Genomic DNA, 15,639 nt, shown 5'->3' with positions numbered 1-15,639 from the left:
TAACAAGTTATTACTGCTAGTCTAGGGACTGTTGAGATAGCCCTAAATGCTTTATGATTATACACATTATTTATGTCTTATGTATGTATGGCTGCCGTGGGTCTTCGTTACTGCACATGGGCTTTCTCTGGTTGCAGCGAGCAGGGGTTACTTTTCGTTGCGGTGCGCGGCCTTCTCATTGTGGTGGCTTCTCGTTGTGGAGCACAGGCTCTAGGTGTGCAGGCTTGGTAGCTGTGGCTCGCAGGTTCTAGAGCGCAGGCTCAGTAGTTGTGGCGCACGGACTTAGTTGCTCCGTGTCATGTGGGATCTTCCTGGACCAGGGCTTGAACCCATGTCCCCTGCATTGGTAGGCGGATTCTTAACCACTGCACCACCAGGGAAGTCCTGATTATACACATTCTGATTAAAGTTTGCTGGGCAAGGAAGATCGAAGGTTAAAAAAAATGGGGGTGGGGACCTTTAAAATTTGTGACCAATTTGCCATGTCTGTCTCTGTTATAGAGTTGCTTGTAACTCCAAATTAACCAGGGTCGTTAGCTCGTTCTTAAACTGAAGCTTGTTTCTTTTTTGGCCTTTTTTCAATGGCATCTCAATGTGCTCTAGAATTTCTGATTTGGAAAGGCTGTTCTCTTTGGGCATCTTGTCTGTAATGGACATATGAATAAAAAAGTAGCCACTGTCACTTGATTCAAGTTGGATGACTCACAAACTGCATATAACTGATTTCACTTAGTAAAAACATGGGCGAGTTGGATTTTCCAAGGCTTTCCCCTGCACTGTGTTAGTATAGAGTTCTCTTTCTAGCTCTGCTGTTTTCATACTGTTCCTGACTTGCTTAGGACCAATCTTCCTCCCTACAGTTTTATTTATTGTATTTACTTTTTGGCCACGCCGCACAGCTTGCAGGATCTTAGTTCCCTGACCAGGGATTGAACCTGGGCACGAGCAGCAAAAGTGATGCGTCCTAACCACTGGACCACCAGGGAATTCCCATCCCTACAGTTTTAGATTAGGAACTCTTTTGGGTTATTTCAGATGACAGGTGTTCTAATCGCATCACGTTTCCTCTGGCTCTCCAGTTACATGTCACTTCTTTCTGATATTTCAGATTTGTTGACAGCTCTGCCTGGTTTCAGAGATTCAGAGAATTCTGGATGCTTGAGATGGAAAACCCTCTACTTAGAATTTTCTTATTTGTGTAGGCACACACGCACACACACACACAGAATAGACACCTAGATCCAGCTAGGTTTTCCTTGCCTTTATTGCTTTGATCTCTAACAAGGCTCCTGGCAAAAACCTGATTGCCATTGTGTCATCCTCATTACTTGTCTTTTTTCTTTCCAACCCCTTAGTCTCACTTTAAAAAAAAACTTGTTCTTAGTATAAATAAGTCATGCTTTGCATATACTCATATTGAAGTTGTGGAAATTATGCACAGAAATTCATGTCCACTTGCATTTTCATAATGAGAACTTGTAGAAGGACACATCACTGTACTTTAGTGTGTGGACTCCATGACAAAAGTGAGGCTGGACTTTTCTTGATTGGCAGTTGGCTGTTTAAATATAAAAGTGAAGTGGGCGATTAAGATCACACCTCTTGCCTGTCCACAGCATCTTAGAGGTGTATTTGGAGTTAGCCCCAGGGTGTGGGTAGGCATTTGTTTTCTGAGGATCGTGTGTTTCCCAGGTAGCTCAGAATTCCAAGGGCAATCTATAAATTTGTATCATCTGATACCTAAGTGCAGCTAGGAATGAAGAAAACATGAGAATTAGGCTTTGAGGAATTATGGGTGAAACTGGAGGGGGGATAATAATTTAATGTGAAATTTCTTAGGGAATAACTTGGTTTTCAAAGTAGAGGCTGTTGTAGGGCCTCGCCATCCTCTGTGAGTTCTTAAAACGGTCTCTGGGTCACCGCTCTTTATCTAGGCTCACCCCTGTCCAGTCCATCTTTCACATTGACAGCATTTAAACTCTAGATCTCATCTTGTTGCTCGTTTGCCTTGTCTCACCTGACCTCAGTGTCCCACCTCAGTGGTCTTGTCTTCAGCACTCCCTTCCCTATCCCACATTTTAGTCATATTCAAACACATGGCCGTTCTGGGAACAGGTTAGAGCTCTTCCCCTCTCTGCCTTTGTGGGAGTACAGCGTCTGTTGAAAATGTACTTGCCACAGCTTAAATTTCGTCTCCTCTGTGTCATTTTCCTCTACTTTTCTTGAGTCATTTGTTTCTGTATACTGTGTTAATCTTTGCTATAGCTATTTTAATGTGCATTTATCTCAGTTAGAACGGACTGGCTCCCTCCCTCGCTTCTGCAGCAAGCCTGCCCGGCTCTGCTGTGCATTCGTGCATGGCTCTTTGAGATCTGGCTTTGCGTTGCCTAACCTTTCCTAGTGCCTTCTGAAAGTCTCTTTCTTCTTGTCATCAAGACTTTCTCCCTGCTGTGAATTTCTTGAAGCTCCAGGGTCTATCCTCCATGCTTGTAGGATCACCTATTGAGCCCTACCTGTCTTTTGAGGCCCAGCTTAGGCCTCATTTATAGCAAAGTCTTTTCTGTCCAGGCTCCCCTCCCTTGAGCTCCCTTTCTACAGAACAAGCTTGGAGTTTATGCCATTTATTTTCTGTATTTTCTCTGTTCTCAGTTTTATTGTATTCTTCAAGGAAGTAGGCACCGTTATCATATTACTCCTGCATTCCCCAATACAGTGCAAATTAGTGCTTTAAAAGTACCTGTTACGGCTTCCCTGGTAGCGCAGTGGTTGAGAGTCCGCCTGCCGATGCAGGGGACACGGGTTCGTGCCCCGGTCCGGGAAGATCCCACGTGCCGTGGAGCGGCTGGGCCCGTGAGCCATGGCCGCTGAGCCTGCGCTTCCGGAGCCTTGTGCTCCGCAACGGGAGAGGCCACAACAGTGAGAGGCCTGCGTACTGCAAAAAAAAAAAATAAAAGTACCTGTTGATTAATATAGTGCATATTAAATGGATTTTGCTCCTTTATTTACTACTCGGAAAAGCTGAAATATCAAAGAAAGTTACAAATTAAAACTGGGCAAAGCATCTACAACATCTGGATGGTAGAAACTTGATTGCTTTTGATACGTTCTTTGGAAGAAGCAGTTTCAGAGCTAATACAACGAAACTGGCCCTGAGTTTGTATTGCCCTTTCCTCTAAAGAAATTCGTTATCTCTAACTGGCACTCTGATACTTGCTTTGATTAGTCTAGTGTTCGGGTGGGGGTGAGGGGACAACTGTATGAGTTGGATACCTTTGTTAACAGTGGAGAGGCAGCTACTGGGTAGACTTCCCAGTCCTTTGTGATCTTTTTCCTTAGTACTTAAAGAGAACTGCCATCAAAGCCCAACTGTTACTCCTTCCCGATGTTGCATGTTTCTGCCTCTTCGTGTGAAAATTATAGCTTTTGCCTAGGCCTTGAGCGTTGCTGTTGGGGGAGTTTATCATTAACTTATAACACAGAGCTGACCTCCCTTCAGAGTGACTCTGCACTCTGCTATTTATAGATACTTTCCTCTCTGTCCCTTCCTGGTGGCGTGCTGCTCTCAGTGTACAGAGTGGCAACCACCAACCCTTCTTCAGCCTAGCCGTCCCCCCATTTGGGTCTTGTTATATGTGGCCCAACTCAGTTCTCCGCACGCCTGAATCCAAGCCCAGGGGTCCTGCAACTCCAGGTGTCTGGACACTGGCAGAAGCAGGAGAGCCAGTAAGAACAGCCTTTCAGCAGCTCAGTTTGTTCACTACACCCTGTTCCCAGGCTGCTGGTAAACTCGGCCAAAGGTTTGGGGTAAATGTGCCTGCCCCTCGCGGAGTAATAAGCACGTTGTTTTGAACCTGAATAGAGGCAGTGGTGCTCGCTTCGGCAGCACATATACTAAAAAACTGAATGGAGGCAGTGAAGACTCAGTTTTCTCCGGGACCAGTGGGGAGTCTATTTTTTTATATTAATCAAACATCATTGTTTCCCAACATGTTTGAGTGACCTGGGCATTTTATTTTTCATCATAATATTTTTGAATTAACTTAGAAAATGAAATAAATTCCCACAGACACGTAACTATTTCAAAATTTGGCCAGGTGTATCTCTACCAGTAATGAGCCACTTGTAGCCCTCCTGATTCAAGCTAGCATTCTCCATTATCACAAGGTAAAGAATTTGAAATTTTACCTTTTATCCCTACAAATATTCCTAGAAATTAGAGGCTAAAAAACAGTTCTCGTTTTCTTGTGACCTACTTGTTTGAGTTAAGAATGTCCAAGTTGTTTCTTTTATATGTATATATGTATATGTGTGTATATATATATATATATATATATGAGAATAAACATGATTTCCCAGGTATGTTTATATTTTAAAAGAAAGAAGACCGTGGCCCGTAGCCTCTCCCCACCCATCCCACATTGGCCCTTGTGTGGAAAAGGTGGGTAACTATTGACTTTGGCTGTGGAAGGAGATGGGGAAGGTATTTTAGTACCAGGAGAGAAACTTTGAATCATAATTGTAGCAATCATACAATTTGAGCTGTCTTGTCCTGAATGGCCACGTGTGACTCTTAAGCACCGGAAATGTGGCTGGTCCAGATTGCGATATGCTGTGAAGTTTCAAAACACCCATATTTTGAAGACTTAGTACCAAAAGAATTACATGTTGAAATAATAATGTTTAGCTATATGAGGTTAAATAAATACATTTAAAATTAATTTTACCAGTTTCTTTTTTACTTTTTGGTGTGGCTGCTAGAAAATTTAAGCTTACATGTGGCTCACATTGTGTCTTGAGTGATGTTTCTGTTAGCACCAGCTCGGGTGACAGTGGAGGTGTTGTGTTTCTCGTGCTGAGGGCCGGGGCCTCTAGAGAGTGCTGCAGGCAGACTGAGGTGTGTAGGGATTTGAACTTGGGGAGCATGTGCTTACGTGCCTTTGTATAAGACCCAGAAAAAATTTGTATTATAACTATTCCCTTCATAGCACATCAAAAAGAAATAGTATTAAAAATCTGTAACACATTTTGTTGTCTTAAAGTCTTTCCCCTGTGTTATCTTAGGTGAACGCAGCTACTTCTCATGTTTGTGTAGGTTGTACTTCTTACTTTAGGTGACTGCAGCTATCTAAACTGGATGTATGTTGTGCGTGTTTGTTGCAAGACTGGAGCATGCGAGGAAGTATTTAGGGTATGGGATCTTGGGGATTGAAGTGAGCCAGTTACGGAATGGCATACCAGAGGCTGGCTTCGCGGGTGTGCGGCCTGTAGTCCCACGGGGCCCACACCCAGAAGCGTTAGCTTTCAGGCTCAACATTGCTGTCTTGAGATTCTTCATAATCTTTGTATCTCTTTTTGAACCTTTGAACCTTGTGCCCTGGGCCGGCCATTCCTGGGTACAGGGTTTCCACCATTGATAGCAGTTCACAGACTTGGGCTTTACAGAGTGTAGTTTACCCCACTTGGATAGAAAATTGCCAAAATTAGGCAGTTAGTACATAATGAATAGGGGATTTTGTATTTTAAACTCATTAAAGTTCTTCTTTGTCATTTCCACAGTTTCCTTCTCATTTGTAGGCAGGACCATCAGCAGTTTCTCTCTCCAAAGCTCTTTAATAGTTTACCTTTTAGTGTGTCCATGGTGTCATTTTTTCTGGCCTCTGTTGGAAAGTGTTACGTTTTGCTTCTGTTATGTTGAAGGAAAACCCACTAATACCAGCTTGTCCACAGGGAGTTTCTGAAATAAATAACAGTCACGTGTTGGTATAGTAGGCTTTTCCTCTGTTTCTCATGGTTACATGATTATTTTGAATATACTTATAGCAGTTTATTGCAAATGATCAGCAATGGTTTAAACCCAGGACAGCAGCAGCATCTGAGGACTTGCTAGAGGTGCAGAATCTCAGGCCTGATCCCTGCTTTCCTGAATCAGAATCTGAGACTGTGTTTTAATAAGACCCCATGGAAGTTCGGTAGCATTGGTTTAAAGCTCGCTTGACTTCAAGGGGGTGGTATGTTGATTACACAGAAGCTTCCAGGTGCTGAGTGCCGGTATGTCTCAGCCACCAGACCGGGCCTTTCTCATCTACTCACAGCCAGTTTACTTGTTTGAGGATATTGGGGCTTAGAGAGGTGAAGTGGTTTTCCTGAGGCCTCAGTGCCAGGCAGTTGTGGAGCCAGCATTGGAATCCAGTATGTTGAGATGCTTAAGAGTCCTAACAAGGTTTGAGGAGAAAATGATGTTTATTTGATGGAAAGCAAGTGGTTGTAGGTGGTTTACATAAACCACAGTTGGGCCCTGTTCAATATACTCTTCCAGCAGAGCCTTGGCAGATTCTGCAGAGGGACTGACGTCCTTCTCAAACCTCTTGCACGTGACTGAACCACATCACCATACCAGGTCCCGTGTCATAGAGACAAGGTAGCACCTTTTGTTTCAGAAACAAAGTGTCACTGCTTAACTGCTTTTGAAATAAAGGTACTGTGGCCCAGGTTTTGCTTCCAAGAAGGATGATATTTTAATTTCACAGGACCCTTAATTAAAGCAGTTGATCTATGATGAGTAGATTTATGGATCCTTTGGTCCTATTTCATGCATATACAGTGATAATTTTCACTTGTGTCTTCAGTTATGAGGAAGGCGGAGCATAGCAGAGGTTGTCCTCTGCGGCAACTCCTGCCCACATACTCTTCAGCCCTTGTGGAGAAAACCCTATTTTCAAGGTACCTCATTCAACTTATAAAACAATTCTAGGATTTTGCAGAAAGATGGTGGGTAGTTTGCTTTTACCATTTCTCTCTTTGTCAGTATTGATTTAAAAGCCTGTGAATTGGTTTACTGTAAGAAATTGTATTCCCTCTTATCGCTAAATCCTGTTGAAGTATACCTAGGTTAAGAATTTTAAAGTGTATTTATGTTTACTAAAAGTGAGCTGTTGAAGTTCTGACTTTTTTCAGTTTCTTCAGAGTATCTTAGTTACATTTTTTAAAGGACTCCATTGACCTCAGGGCCCTGGGCAGTTGAACTTTGTAACAGTTAGTTCATACCTAGCTTGATTTTACTTCAAAGGGCACAAATAGAAGTAGGGCCAAGCCAGGGGTAACTAATTTACCAGTGCTGTTCATTTCCAGTCAATTTGCTGTTTGGTTAAAAGATAGAATACATAATGTTTAAGAGTATACTGTGGTTATATTTTATTTTTAAGTCGGTAGTATACCTACCCAATTTAAAGAAAATGCACCGTGGAAATGTATATTTTAAGGTGTTCTGATTTGAAAAATGCTATTCTAATTTAGGATAGTGGAAAGCAAAAGGAGTTAGGCATTTTAAAACAGATAGTTGCTCAAGAATTCCTTTTCTTGTGTATAATAAAATAAGTATAATAACACACGATGTCATGCGCTCAGGAGTTTGGAGGAGCTGGTTGGTCAGGTCGGCCATCCTGCTGGAATACAGAGCAGGTGTGTATGATGGCTCATCGTAACCCGGCCTAGGACAGGCTCTCAGATCGGCAGGCAGCGATCTTCCTCGTGGTGATTTGGGGGTGCAGGCACCTTCCTTTTGGGCTCTGTAGTCCCTTAGGGCCTTTTTTGTCATCAACATCCAGCCAGATGCCGGGGGGAGCACATGGAGGTTTTTATGGCTCACAGTACATTGGAGAAAACTTTGTAATGTAGCCATATCTACCTGCCCGAGAAGTTGGGGACATGGTCTAGGTGAGTGCCTAAGGAAGGGAGAGAATGGATCTGGTAGACAGTCCCGCCTGACACCACATGGCTCCGCCCCTCCGGGCGGGCTGTGAGGACTGTGGGGGACATGCCCGTGTGGGTTCAGAGATGGCAGAAAGGAATGTGTTAGTCAGCACTCTATTTCCTCTTGAGCAAGGGATGCTAAACTTTTTCTGTAAAGTACCAGATAGTAAATATGCAGGCCACCCATGGTCACTGTCACATATGCTTCTCTTAAACAACCCTTTAAAATTATCAAAGCCATTCTTAGCTTGCAGTTTGTGGGCTGGATTTGGTCTGTGGGCCGAAGTTTGCCAACACTTGTTATTTCATCACCACCAATTATCAGTTTTCTCTGTAAATCAGTATATGATGAGTTACCTTTATAAGGTTAAAATTTTGGAGGTCAGTTTTTAATTGAGGTAGATAATGTGATTATATCTTGATCCATATTTTAGAAGTATGACTTTGGTTTGTAGATGTTTATAGTTTTCAGTTGATGAATATGAGTGTATATCTTGTTTATAACTAGCCAGTAGTAAGGGCTTGATATGAGATTTGCTTTTGTGGTTTATTAGTACTTTTCATTATACTTTGCCTTTATGTGTGGGATTACAAAAAAATGAAAAGACATGCTACTTTAAATGAGACCTATTTTTTTTTTTGAAGACTTAAGGCTAAATTGTTAACTGTGTCCAGTTTTCTGACTTCAAGTGGAGAGACCATTAGATTAGCAGAAATTCGGCTTATAGACCAAAATAAGCACATACTGACCTGATACCAGTGGGACGTGGGAAGGTATTTGAATGTCACTAATGGCTTTTCAGTGTGACTTTGCTGAAGTATTTAAAATAAGGACAGTGAACTCTTTTGTCTGTAGACATCCTAGGATCGAATTTTCCGTGATCAACTTTGAAGACAAGGTGAATGATTGTTCTTTAAGGTGATCTTGCTACAGTTTTTTGTTTCTTTGTTAAGAATGGCATAGGTTTTGCCATTTTATGGCTTTCACATTTTCAGCTGTGAAAGTGCTGTCAGTGGCTAAAAGTTCTGGTTCGTGGTGGTTATTTATTTAATGTTGTAATATTCTGAAGAGTACCATGTACTTAGGTCTCGATACTTGTCATTTGTTACTGAAGATACTAGTTCTGTGTAAGAATGTATGTTTCACCCTGAAGAAAGGGTTTATTTTCTTCCTTTCCCAGCACTAAATTCTTAAAGTATGGGTGGGTTAATTTTGCAGGTTAAAATCATCCCAGGTTTTATCATTCTTTCAGCATTTTCAAGTCAAAATTTTTTGTTATCAATAAAAATATTTTCTGAGAAGGAAAAAATCTTGCCAGTTTTACTTATTTAGAAAGTATTTTATAGATTCGATATGGAACTTGTTTTTCTTATGTGACCCAAGTTGACATTTTAGACTGTAAAACTAGATGGAAACTTGAAAAATTAATATGTGAAGTTGAAATTGTATTTGAAATACTCTCTGCATTTTGTTTAGAGCAGCATGTTTTGGAAATTTGATCTTCACTCATCATCCCACATAGACACACTTCTAGAAAGAGAAGATGTAACACTGAAGGAGTTGATGGATGAGGAAGATGTTTTACAAGAATGTAAAGCTCAGAACCGCAAACTTATAGAGTTCCTGTTAAAAGCAGAATGTCTCGAAGATTTAGTCTCATTCATTATTGAAGAACCACCTCAAGACATGGATGAAAAGATCAGATACAAGTAAGAAAATTCAGTCTTCTCTTTAGGGTGGGGCTGAAGTGAAGCGGGGGTAGGGTATATTATCGTCCTTGTTGTCTAGCAGCTCTGCAGGGCTGTCGTAGACCAGTTACAGAATGTTAACATGTCAAGAGCAACAGGCTCAGTGGAGCAAACAATCCGTTCTAGAACTAAGTCCAGTGAAATCACAAGATTTTTAAAGTGAACGTTCTAAATTTTGGCCAGAAGGTTTTGTCTAAGGGCAAGGTGCATTATAAACAGTGATAAAGTTTCCTAAAATACTAAGACAATCCAAGTAAGTATTTTCTCTTTTTTGCAAATAGGAAGACAGAGATGATGTGACTACTCAAGATTACACAGCACATCTGGGCCAGAGCTTGTTTAATGAACAGCGCTGCTGATTAAATAAATTCTGACCTTTTGTTAACTGAAAATAAGGGTATGGGTCTTGGTCAGCATTACTGTAGCTAAATTTAAGCAGCTAACACCTGGGGTAACTGCAGTGGGTTTATCTACTTCACCACCGGTGTCGTCAGCTTACAACACTTCGTATTCGGACCCCTGGAAACTCTGCGCTTATTCCTTATGTATTTAAAGTGTTGGGATTTCAGTTAGTTACTTTTCCATCTCCAGCTCTATTGAAATATTTGTCCCCCCCTCTCTGCCTGAAAATGGAACCAATTCAGGAACAAAACAAAAAGTCATTGATGAAGCATTAAATAAACTTAATGGAATAGGAAGAATTATGGCCTACAGTAGATTCTCCTTTGCCCTTTTTCCCCCAGTCTGTCCCCCTTATCAGATATCCTTTCATTTCTTTGTGGGGAGAGTTTTGCTGTCAGAGGAATAGTACTTAGTAATGCTTCCAAGTTCTCATGGCTTGGATCTTCAAGGAAGTCATGTTCTCTGCCAGCCATTAAGGTTGACAGCTAGCATGCAGCACGTCTCCACTCAGAGAGCAGTACCTCAGAAAAGAAAAGGACAGAAATTTGACAGGAATACCAGTGTACTCCTTTCGCCCCAAAGATAGATACTTTGCTACTTTGGAATTCCCTTCACAGTGAACCACCATATGTGGATGCTGCTTGTCGTGGGGCTTATCCTGGCTGGAGGCAGCGTGGTGTGGGCTTGGTATCAGGCCCACCCGGGATGCGTGTAGCCCTCTCCTAGGAGCTCTGAGAACTTGAACAAGAGGCTTACCCTTCTTGGATCTGTTTTCTCACATGCTGAATGAAGCTAATACTTCTTTAACTGGAGAAGAGTAAGCAAGCCTTGTGGAAATTGCTTATTTTACCAAAAAGTAGTCATGGCATCTGTTGTATTGCCATGCCAGCGTTTTTTGTGCTACCTTTGAGGTTGAGAGAGCAGGTGTGTTTCCCTGGGCATGCAGCCTTCTGGTTGGCACCATTTCGAGGGAGCATGGCTTGAGCTGAGCAGAGCAGTTCTCTGCTGCACTTCTGGCCTGGACAGAGCCACCAGCTGTGGTAACATACACAGAGCCGGATAACTCGGACAGCTGGATTAGCACAGAGTGATTTTTCAGAGGGAATCTGAAAGCTTCTCTGGGTTAAGGTTGACTGTAGTCATCTAAGGAAATTTAGACTAGTGCTTTTTAGTTTACGGATGATGGGGTGATTGCTGTGGTTTGTGAAGTTTGTAACTGCGTGTCAGTTACACATGTGGATTGAACCCATCACTTTTAATCCAGTGATCATACACAAGGTGTTAAAGGTTTGTCATTTTTACACTAACTTTTTAATCTTAATAACAGATACCTCAGTTTTAAATAATTTAGCAGAAATTTGAACAGAACTTTAAAAATAGGTCCTTAAGTACTAGTGTAAACCCAAAAGCTGAGATGCTGTTGGTCGGGTCAGGGTTCCCACAGAGGGACTTTAGAGGCAAGAGGAGAACCCGGAGGGGTGCTTCCCTCAATGTCAGGGGAGGCCAGGCTTCAGGACGGGGAGATGGGACAGGGGACCCAGGGGATCCAGGGGCTGTGCTGACAGGCCAGGTAACCATTGGCATTTACAGCGTGGAGCACATGGGCCCCTTCAGTGGAGGTTCTCCAGGTTGTTGGACACGGAAGCCAGGCTGCAGTGCTTCTGAGGAAAAACTGGAGACAAAGCAGAGAGTTCTTTCAAGTAGTTCCCTGGAAAAGGAGCAGAGAGAGAAAGTGGGAGCTACAGGCAGATGTGGAGCCAGGAGAGGTGTGGTGTTTGTTTTTCTTCATAGATGCGAGAAATAACGGTGTGTGTATGTGCTGGTGAGGGTGATGCAGCGCAGGGGGAAATGGGGCTGGTGTGGAGGGAGCGGGAGGTCTCGTGATGCTCTGTGCTGGCCTTGGTCGAGAGGACAGTAGGGTGGCTTCATAGTGGGAGGAGGAAGGGGACCGGCTGCAGGTCAGGGGTATGGTTGGGCTGGACTCTCTTCCTATCGCTTCTGTGCAGCTGAGGTCAGAGGGTGGGGTGGGGCTGGAGAGGCCTTGCTGAAGGGTGGCGTAGAGGAGGTCTTGGGGTGTTTCAGAAGCTTGTTTAATCTTAGGGAGGTAGGGAGGGGGAGAGAGAGTAGCCCCAGCCTGTTCTGAACCAGAACTTTGAGGCTTTGTGTTTGTGCCTGGGCCCCCACATGCGTGCTTCTTTAGCTCAGTCAGACCTCCAGGTCGCCGGTGGAGAAACAGGTGAAAATTTTAAAAGCTGCCCACGCGTTCTTCTGGACCTTCTGCATCAGAATTCTGAGACTACTCCCTACACACTGGGCTGTGGCCGGAGCTGGCGTCTCCAGCTTTTCCCGGCCCTTTGCCAGCAGCTTCCAAATTGGGGCAGTTGGGCTGACTCCGCCACCACCCCCGCAACCCCAGCCCCGTTGCAGCATTCGGGAAGTTTTATGAAGTAGAAGAAAAAGGGGAATTAAGACAGCTAGTATTTATTTATTCCAGGCCTCCTTCTCGGTATTTTGTATGTATTATTCTCCCCCGTGAGGTAAGGACTGTTGTCTTAATATTGCATCCTTGGAAACTGAGGCCCAGAGAAGGTAAGTAACGTGCCTGAGGTCATACAGCTTGTAAGTGGTGGAGACAGGCTCTGAGCCTAGGTGGTGTGACTCCAGAAGCCACACCTGTCGCCATTGCTTGCTCCTGCCTCCGGCCCTTTGGTGACTTTGTATTATGGGGTCTTTGAGTCCTTGTGTTCTATAAAGTGAGGAAGGCTTTAATTTGATTGAGCCAAAGCCTCCGGAAGACAGCGATTTGATAATGTGATCTTTGGGGATATTCTCATACGGTTCAGTGTTCCTCCCTCATGGCAGAGCTGCTAGGTGCTGCAGCTTCTGGTCTGTTGCCAGTTGCTTCTCAAGCCCGTGGTCTCCAAACAGGCAGCTGCTTGGATGCTTCAGGGGTGCTGCATGGCTTCCGACCACACCCTTTACCCCTCTCTTTAGCCATATAGCTGCTTCTAGCTGTTTTGTCACCTCCCTGTCCTGATCAGCATTTGAGCTTGCCACTCCCTGCTACTCACCTGGGAGGGATAAAGAGCAGAGAGGTGAACGGTGGGAGGGGGAGAGTGTAGTCTGGACGGGCCTTGGAGTCTCCACTGTTGCTCTGAGAACAGATGAAAAGTCATTTGTGGTAACAGAAGTGAGTGGAGAAAATGCATCTACTGCCTACTTTTCAGAGTGCCCTTGCGCTCAGGGGCAAACGTGCTTTAGGGGCACAGGTATTTCTAGGGCCGTGGGGCCTGTGGAAGAGGACTGTGTCCCACAGCAGTGAGATCTGATGGTGGGCTGATCCCAGAAGATCCTGGAAGACTGGTGTGGAGAGCTCTGTATACGGTTTTACCACCTGGGTAACTCAGGCCATGTCCTGTTCTCTCCTGAGTATATCAGAATATTTATTCTCATAACATGTCATATGGACTGCACTCTTGATAAGCCCGGCTTTCTAACTCCAGTTACAACCCATCTGAGAATACAGGCAGCCTGTCCAGGAACCTAAGTGTATCTTCAATAGTTAAGGGTGCTGTGTGCAGTGCAGTTTCCTGGAAATGGGCGTCCCCCGCGGTTGTCCTATGAGCTGTGCTGCTTTGCATGCCAGAGCAGGCTGCTGAGGGCTGCGGCCCCAGGCTTTGACCTGCCCCATCGCGCCTCCTCCTCTGAGGAGGCCCCGCCCTTGCCTTCTGAGTCCCAGGTGTGCTCTAGTTTTGTTGGGTTCAAGCTTGGTTTAGAAACCATTTTTTAGACACAGGAGAAAATTCACTCTATAATCTCTCTAGATTAAATTGAACGGAATGGATTGAAATTATTTTCTAATTCCCAGAAGATGACTTTGTTTATTTTTCACAGAGTTTTAGGAAACCTTTCTGATTTGCATTTTACTTTATGTAATTAAACTGTTAATACAGATGATGATATAAGTATCCTGTTCTTCTAGGTATCCAAATATATCTTGTGAGTTGCTCACTTCTGATGTCTCCCAGATGAATGATAGACTGGGAGAAGATGAATCCTTGCTAATGAAATTGTATAGCTTCCTCCTAAACGATTCCCCCTTGAACCCACTACTTGCCAGTTTCTTCAGCAAGGTGCTAAGTATTCTTATCAGCAGAAAACCAGAACAGGTAAATATTGTTTTCCAAAAAGGTAAGTATTAGGGCTGATCATCCCCCTGAGATGATCCCCCAGTAATTTTGTTGCTTCAGTGTTCTGAGTGTGCCTTAAATCCAGGTTCTGTAAAAGGATATATTTTAAACCTTAAGCATTCTAAATGCTTGCTGACTTAACACTGACTTACTCATTAATGAATACATTCTAATTTGACCTCTTCTTTTCTGAGTACCTCACATCTCAGTTTTTCAGTATACTTTGGCTTCCTCTTTTGACAAGTGGTTGGAAGCATGAGAATGTTGGGGTCCATTTGTGAGGATAGTGTGGGGAGGGTGCACACTGAGCGCTTGGTGTGTGGGTGGCATCTTAGTGACTATGGTAAAGTAACAGTTTACTTATTTTTTCTTTCCCCTAAGGATGATCACAGGTGAAACTTAAAAAGCTTTCCCATAAATGCAATTGATGGTTAGTTTATGCAAATGGTGATTGTTTCTATTTTGACTCCACTCAAAAACTTGAGCCATCTGGGTACTGACTGTCATGTGCGTACACATGGAGCTCTGCTGTTCCTGTCCGGTAGGGCTTAGCAGGAGCTCATTCCTCACTGTTAACGCCAGGAACCTCTCCCCCCTCTTCCTCCTCTTCCTTCATCATCGTGGTCATCTTCTTCGTGGTGTTGTCCATCTATGTTCTCACATCCCGTCCCCCACGCTTCATTTTGTTCTTAATTCAGATGTACTGTACTTGGGAAACTTACTTTCCAAGTATCTGTCCTATGTGTAGTGGTTCTCGAAAGTGTGGTCCCTGGTCCAACAGCATGAGGACCACCCAAGAACTTGTTAGAAAAGCAAGATCTTGAGGCCCATTCCAGACGTACTGAATCAGACCCTCTGGGGGTGGGGCCAGCAATTTGGGATTTAAGAAGCCTCCCAGATGACCGTGGTGCACGCTGAAATTTGAGAATCACTGCTCTAGTGGGAACTGGTGTGGGAAAGGACCTGCTTATTACGAGGAGGCTGTGATCCACTTACGGAAACAGGCACCCAGGGAGCAACAACAGCCTCAGATGCCCGAGTGCAACCTAGCAGTCCTGCAGAGTGCAGCCAGCAGGGGTGTGATGACAGGGGTGCAGGGGTCACACCAGTTGGGCCTGGCATCCTTCGTGGTGGAAAACAGGCTCCTTGACCCGTCCTTGCTGTCAGCAAACATGGAGGGACTGGAACTATTTTAGGCCCAGTACGTCTGTCCTTTGCCAAGGCAAAGTGGATACATGTCTTATTTTAGACGAGGCTGTTCTTTCATGTTCTTAATTGAGCAGGATTACCTTCCTAAGTGTATTGGAATTGAGGTTCTTTTTCCTTAGATAGTAATCCCCAAATCACGATCACTGCAATACAGATTGTCGTTCCTTCTTCTGTCTTTTGATGAGAAGTGACAGTACTACCGACTGTTTTAGGAAAGTGCAAGCCATCCCATCAGTCTAAGGTACCTAGTCAGTTCCAGATGGTTGTAGTCACAATTGAGACAGGGCTCACACCTTCATCATGCTTTTCTCCTCACTCTGTTCTAGGGAAACCCAAATTT

At 43.8% G+C, this 15,639-nt stretch overlaps 1 protein-coding gene and 1 non-coding gene across 20 annotated transcripts in view; one reads left to right on the top strand and one right to left on the bottom strand.

The window, feature by feature from the left end:
• The window catches only part of PPP6R3 (protein phosphatase 6 regulatory subunit 3), a 126,713-nt gene that overhangs the window by 44,031 nt on the left and 67,043 nt on the right, over positions 1–15,639 (top strand). For 18 of the 19 annotated variants that reach the window (XM_067748025.1, XM_067748027.1, XM_067748028.1 and 15 more), the window contains 2 exons: positions 9,227–9,459; positions 13,883–14,069. In XM_067748025.1, the coding sequence (XP_067604126.1) occupies positions 9,233–9,459; positions 13,883–14,069 (414 nt within the window). In that variant the 5' untranslated portion in view covers positions 9,227–9,232. The remainder of the gene's footprint in view (positions 1–9,226; positions 9,460–13,882; positions 14,070–15,639) is intronic. The other variant, XM_067748026.1, reaches the window with a different exon arrangement.
• On the bottom strand, positions 915–986 carry TRNAK-UUU (transfer RNA lysine (anticodon UUU)). Its single transcript has one exon. It is a non-coding gene; the product is annotated as a tRNA-Lys (tRNA).

Source organism: Pseudorca crassidens, chromosome 9 (assembly GCF_039906515.1).
Source record: "Pseudorca crassidens isolate mPseCra1 chromosome 9, mPseCra1.hap1, whole genome shotgun sequence".
NCBI lineage: Eukaryota > Metazoa > Chordata > Mammalia > Artiodactyla > Delphinidae > Pseudorca > Pseudorca crassidens.
This window is presented reverse-complemented; position numbering and strand designations above follow the sequence as displayed.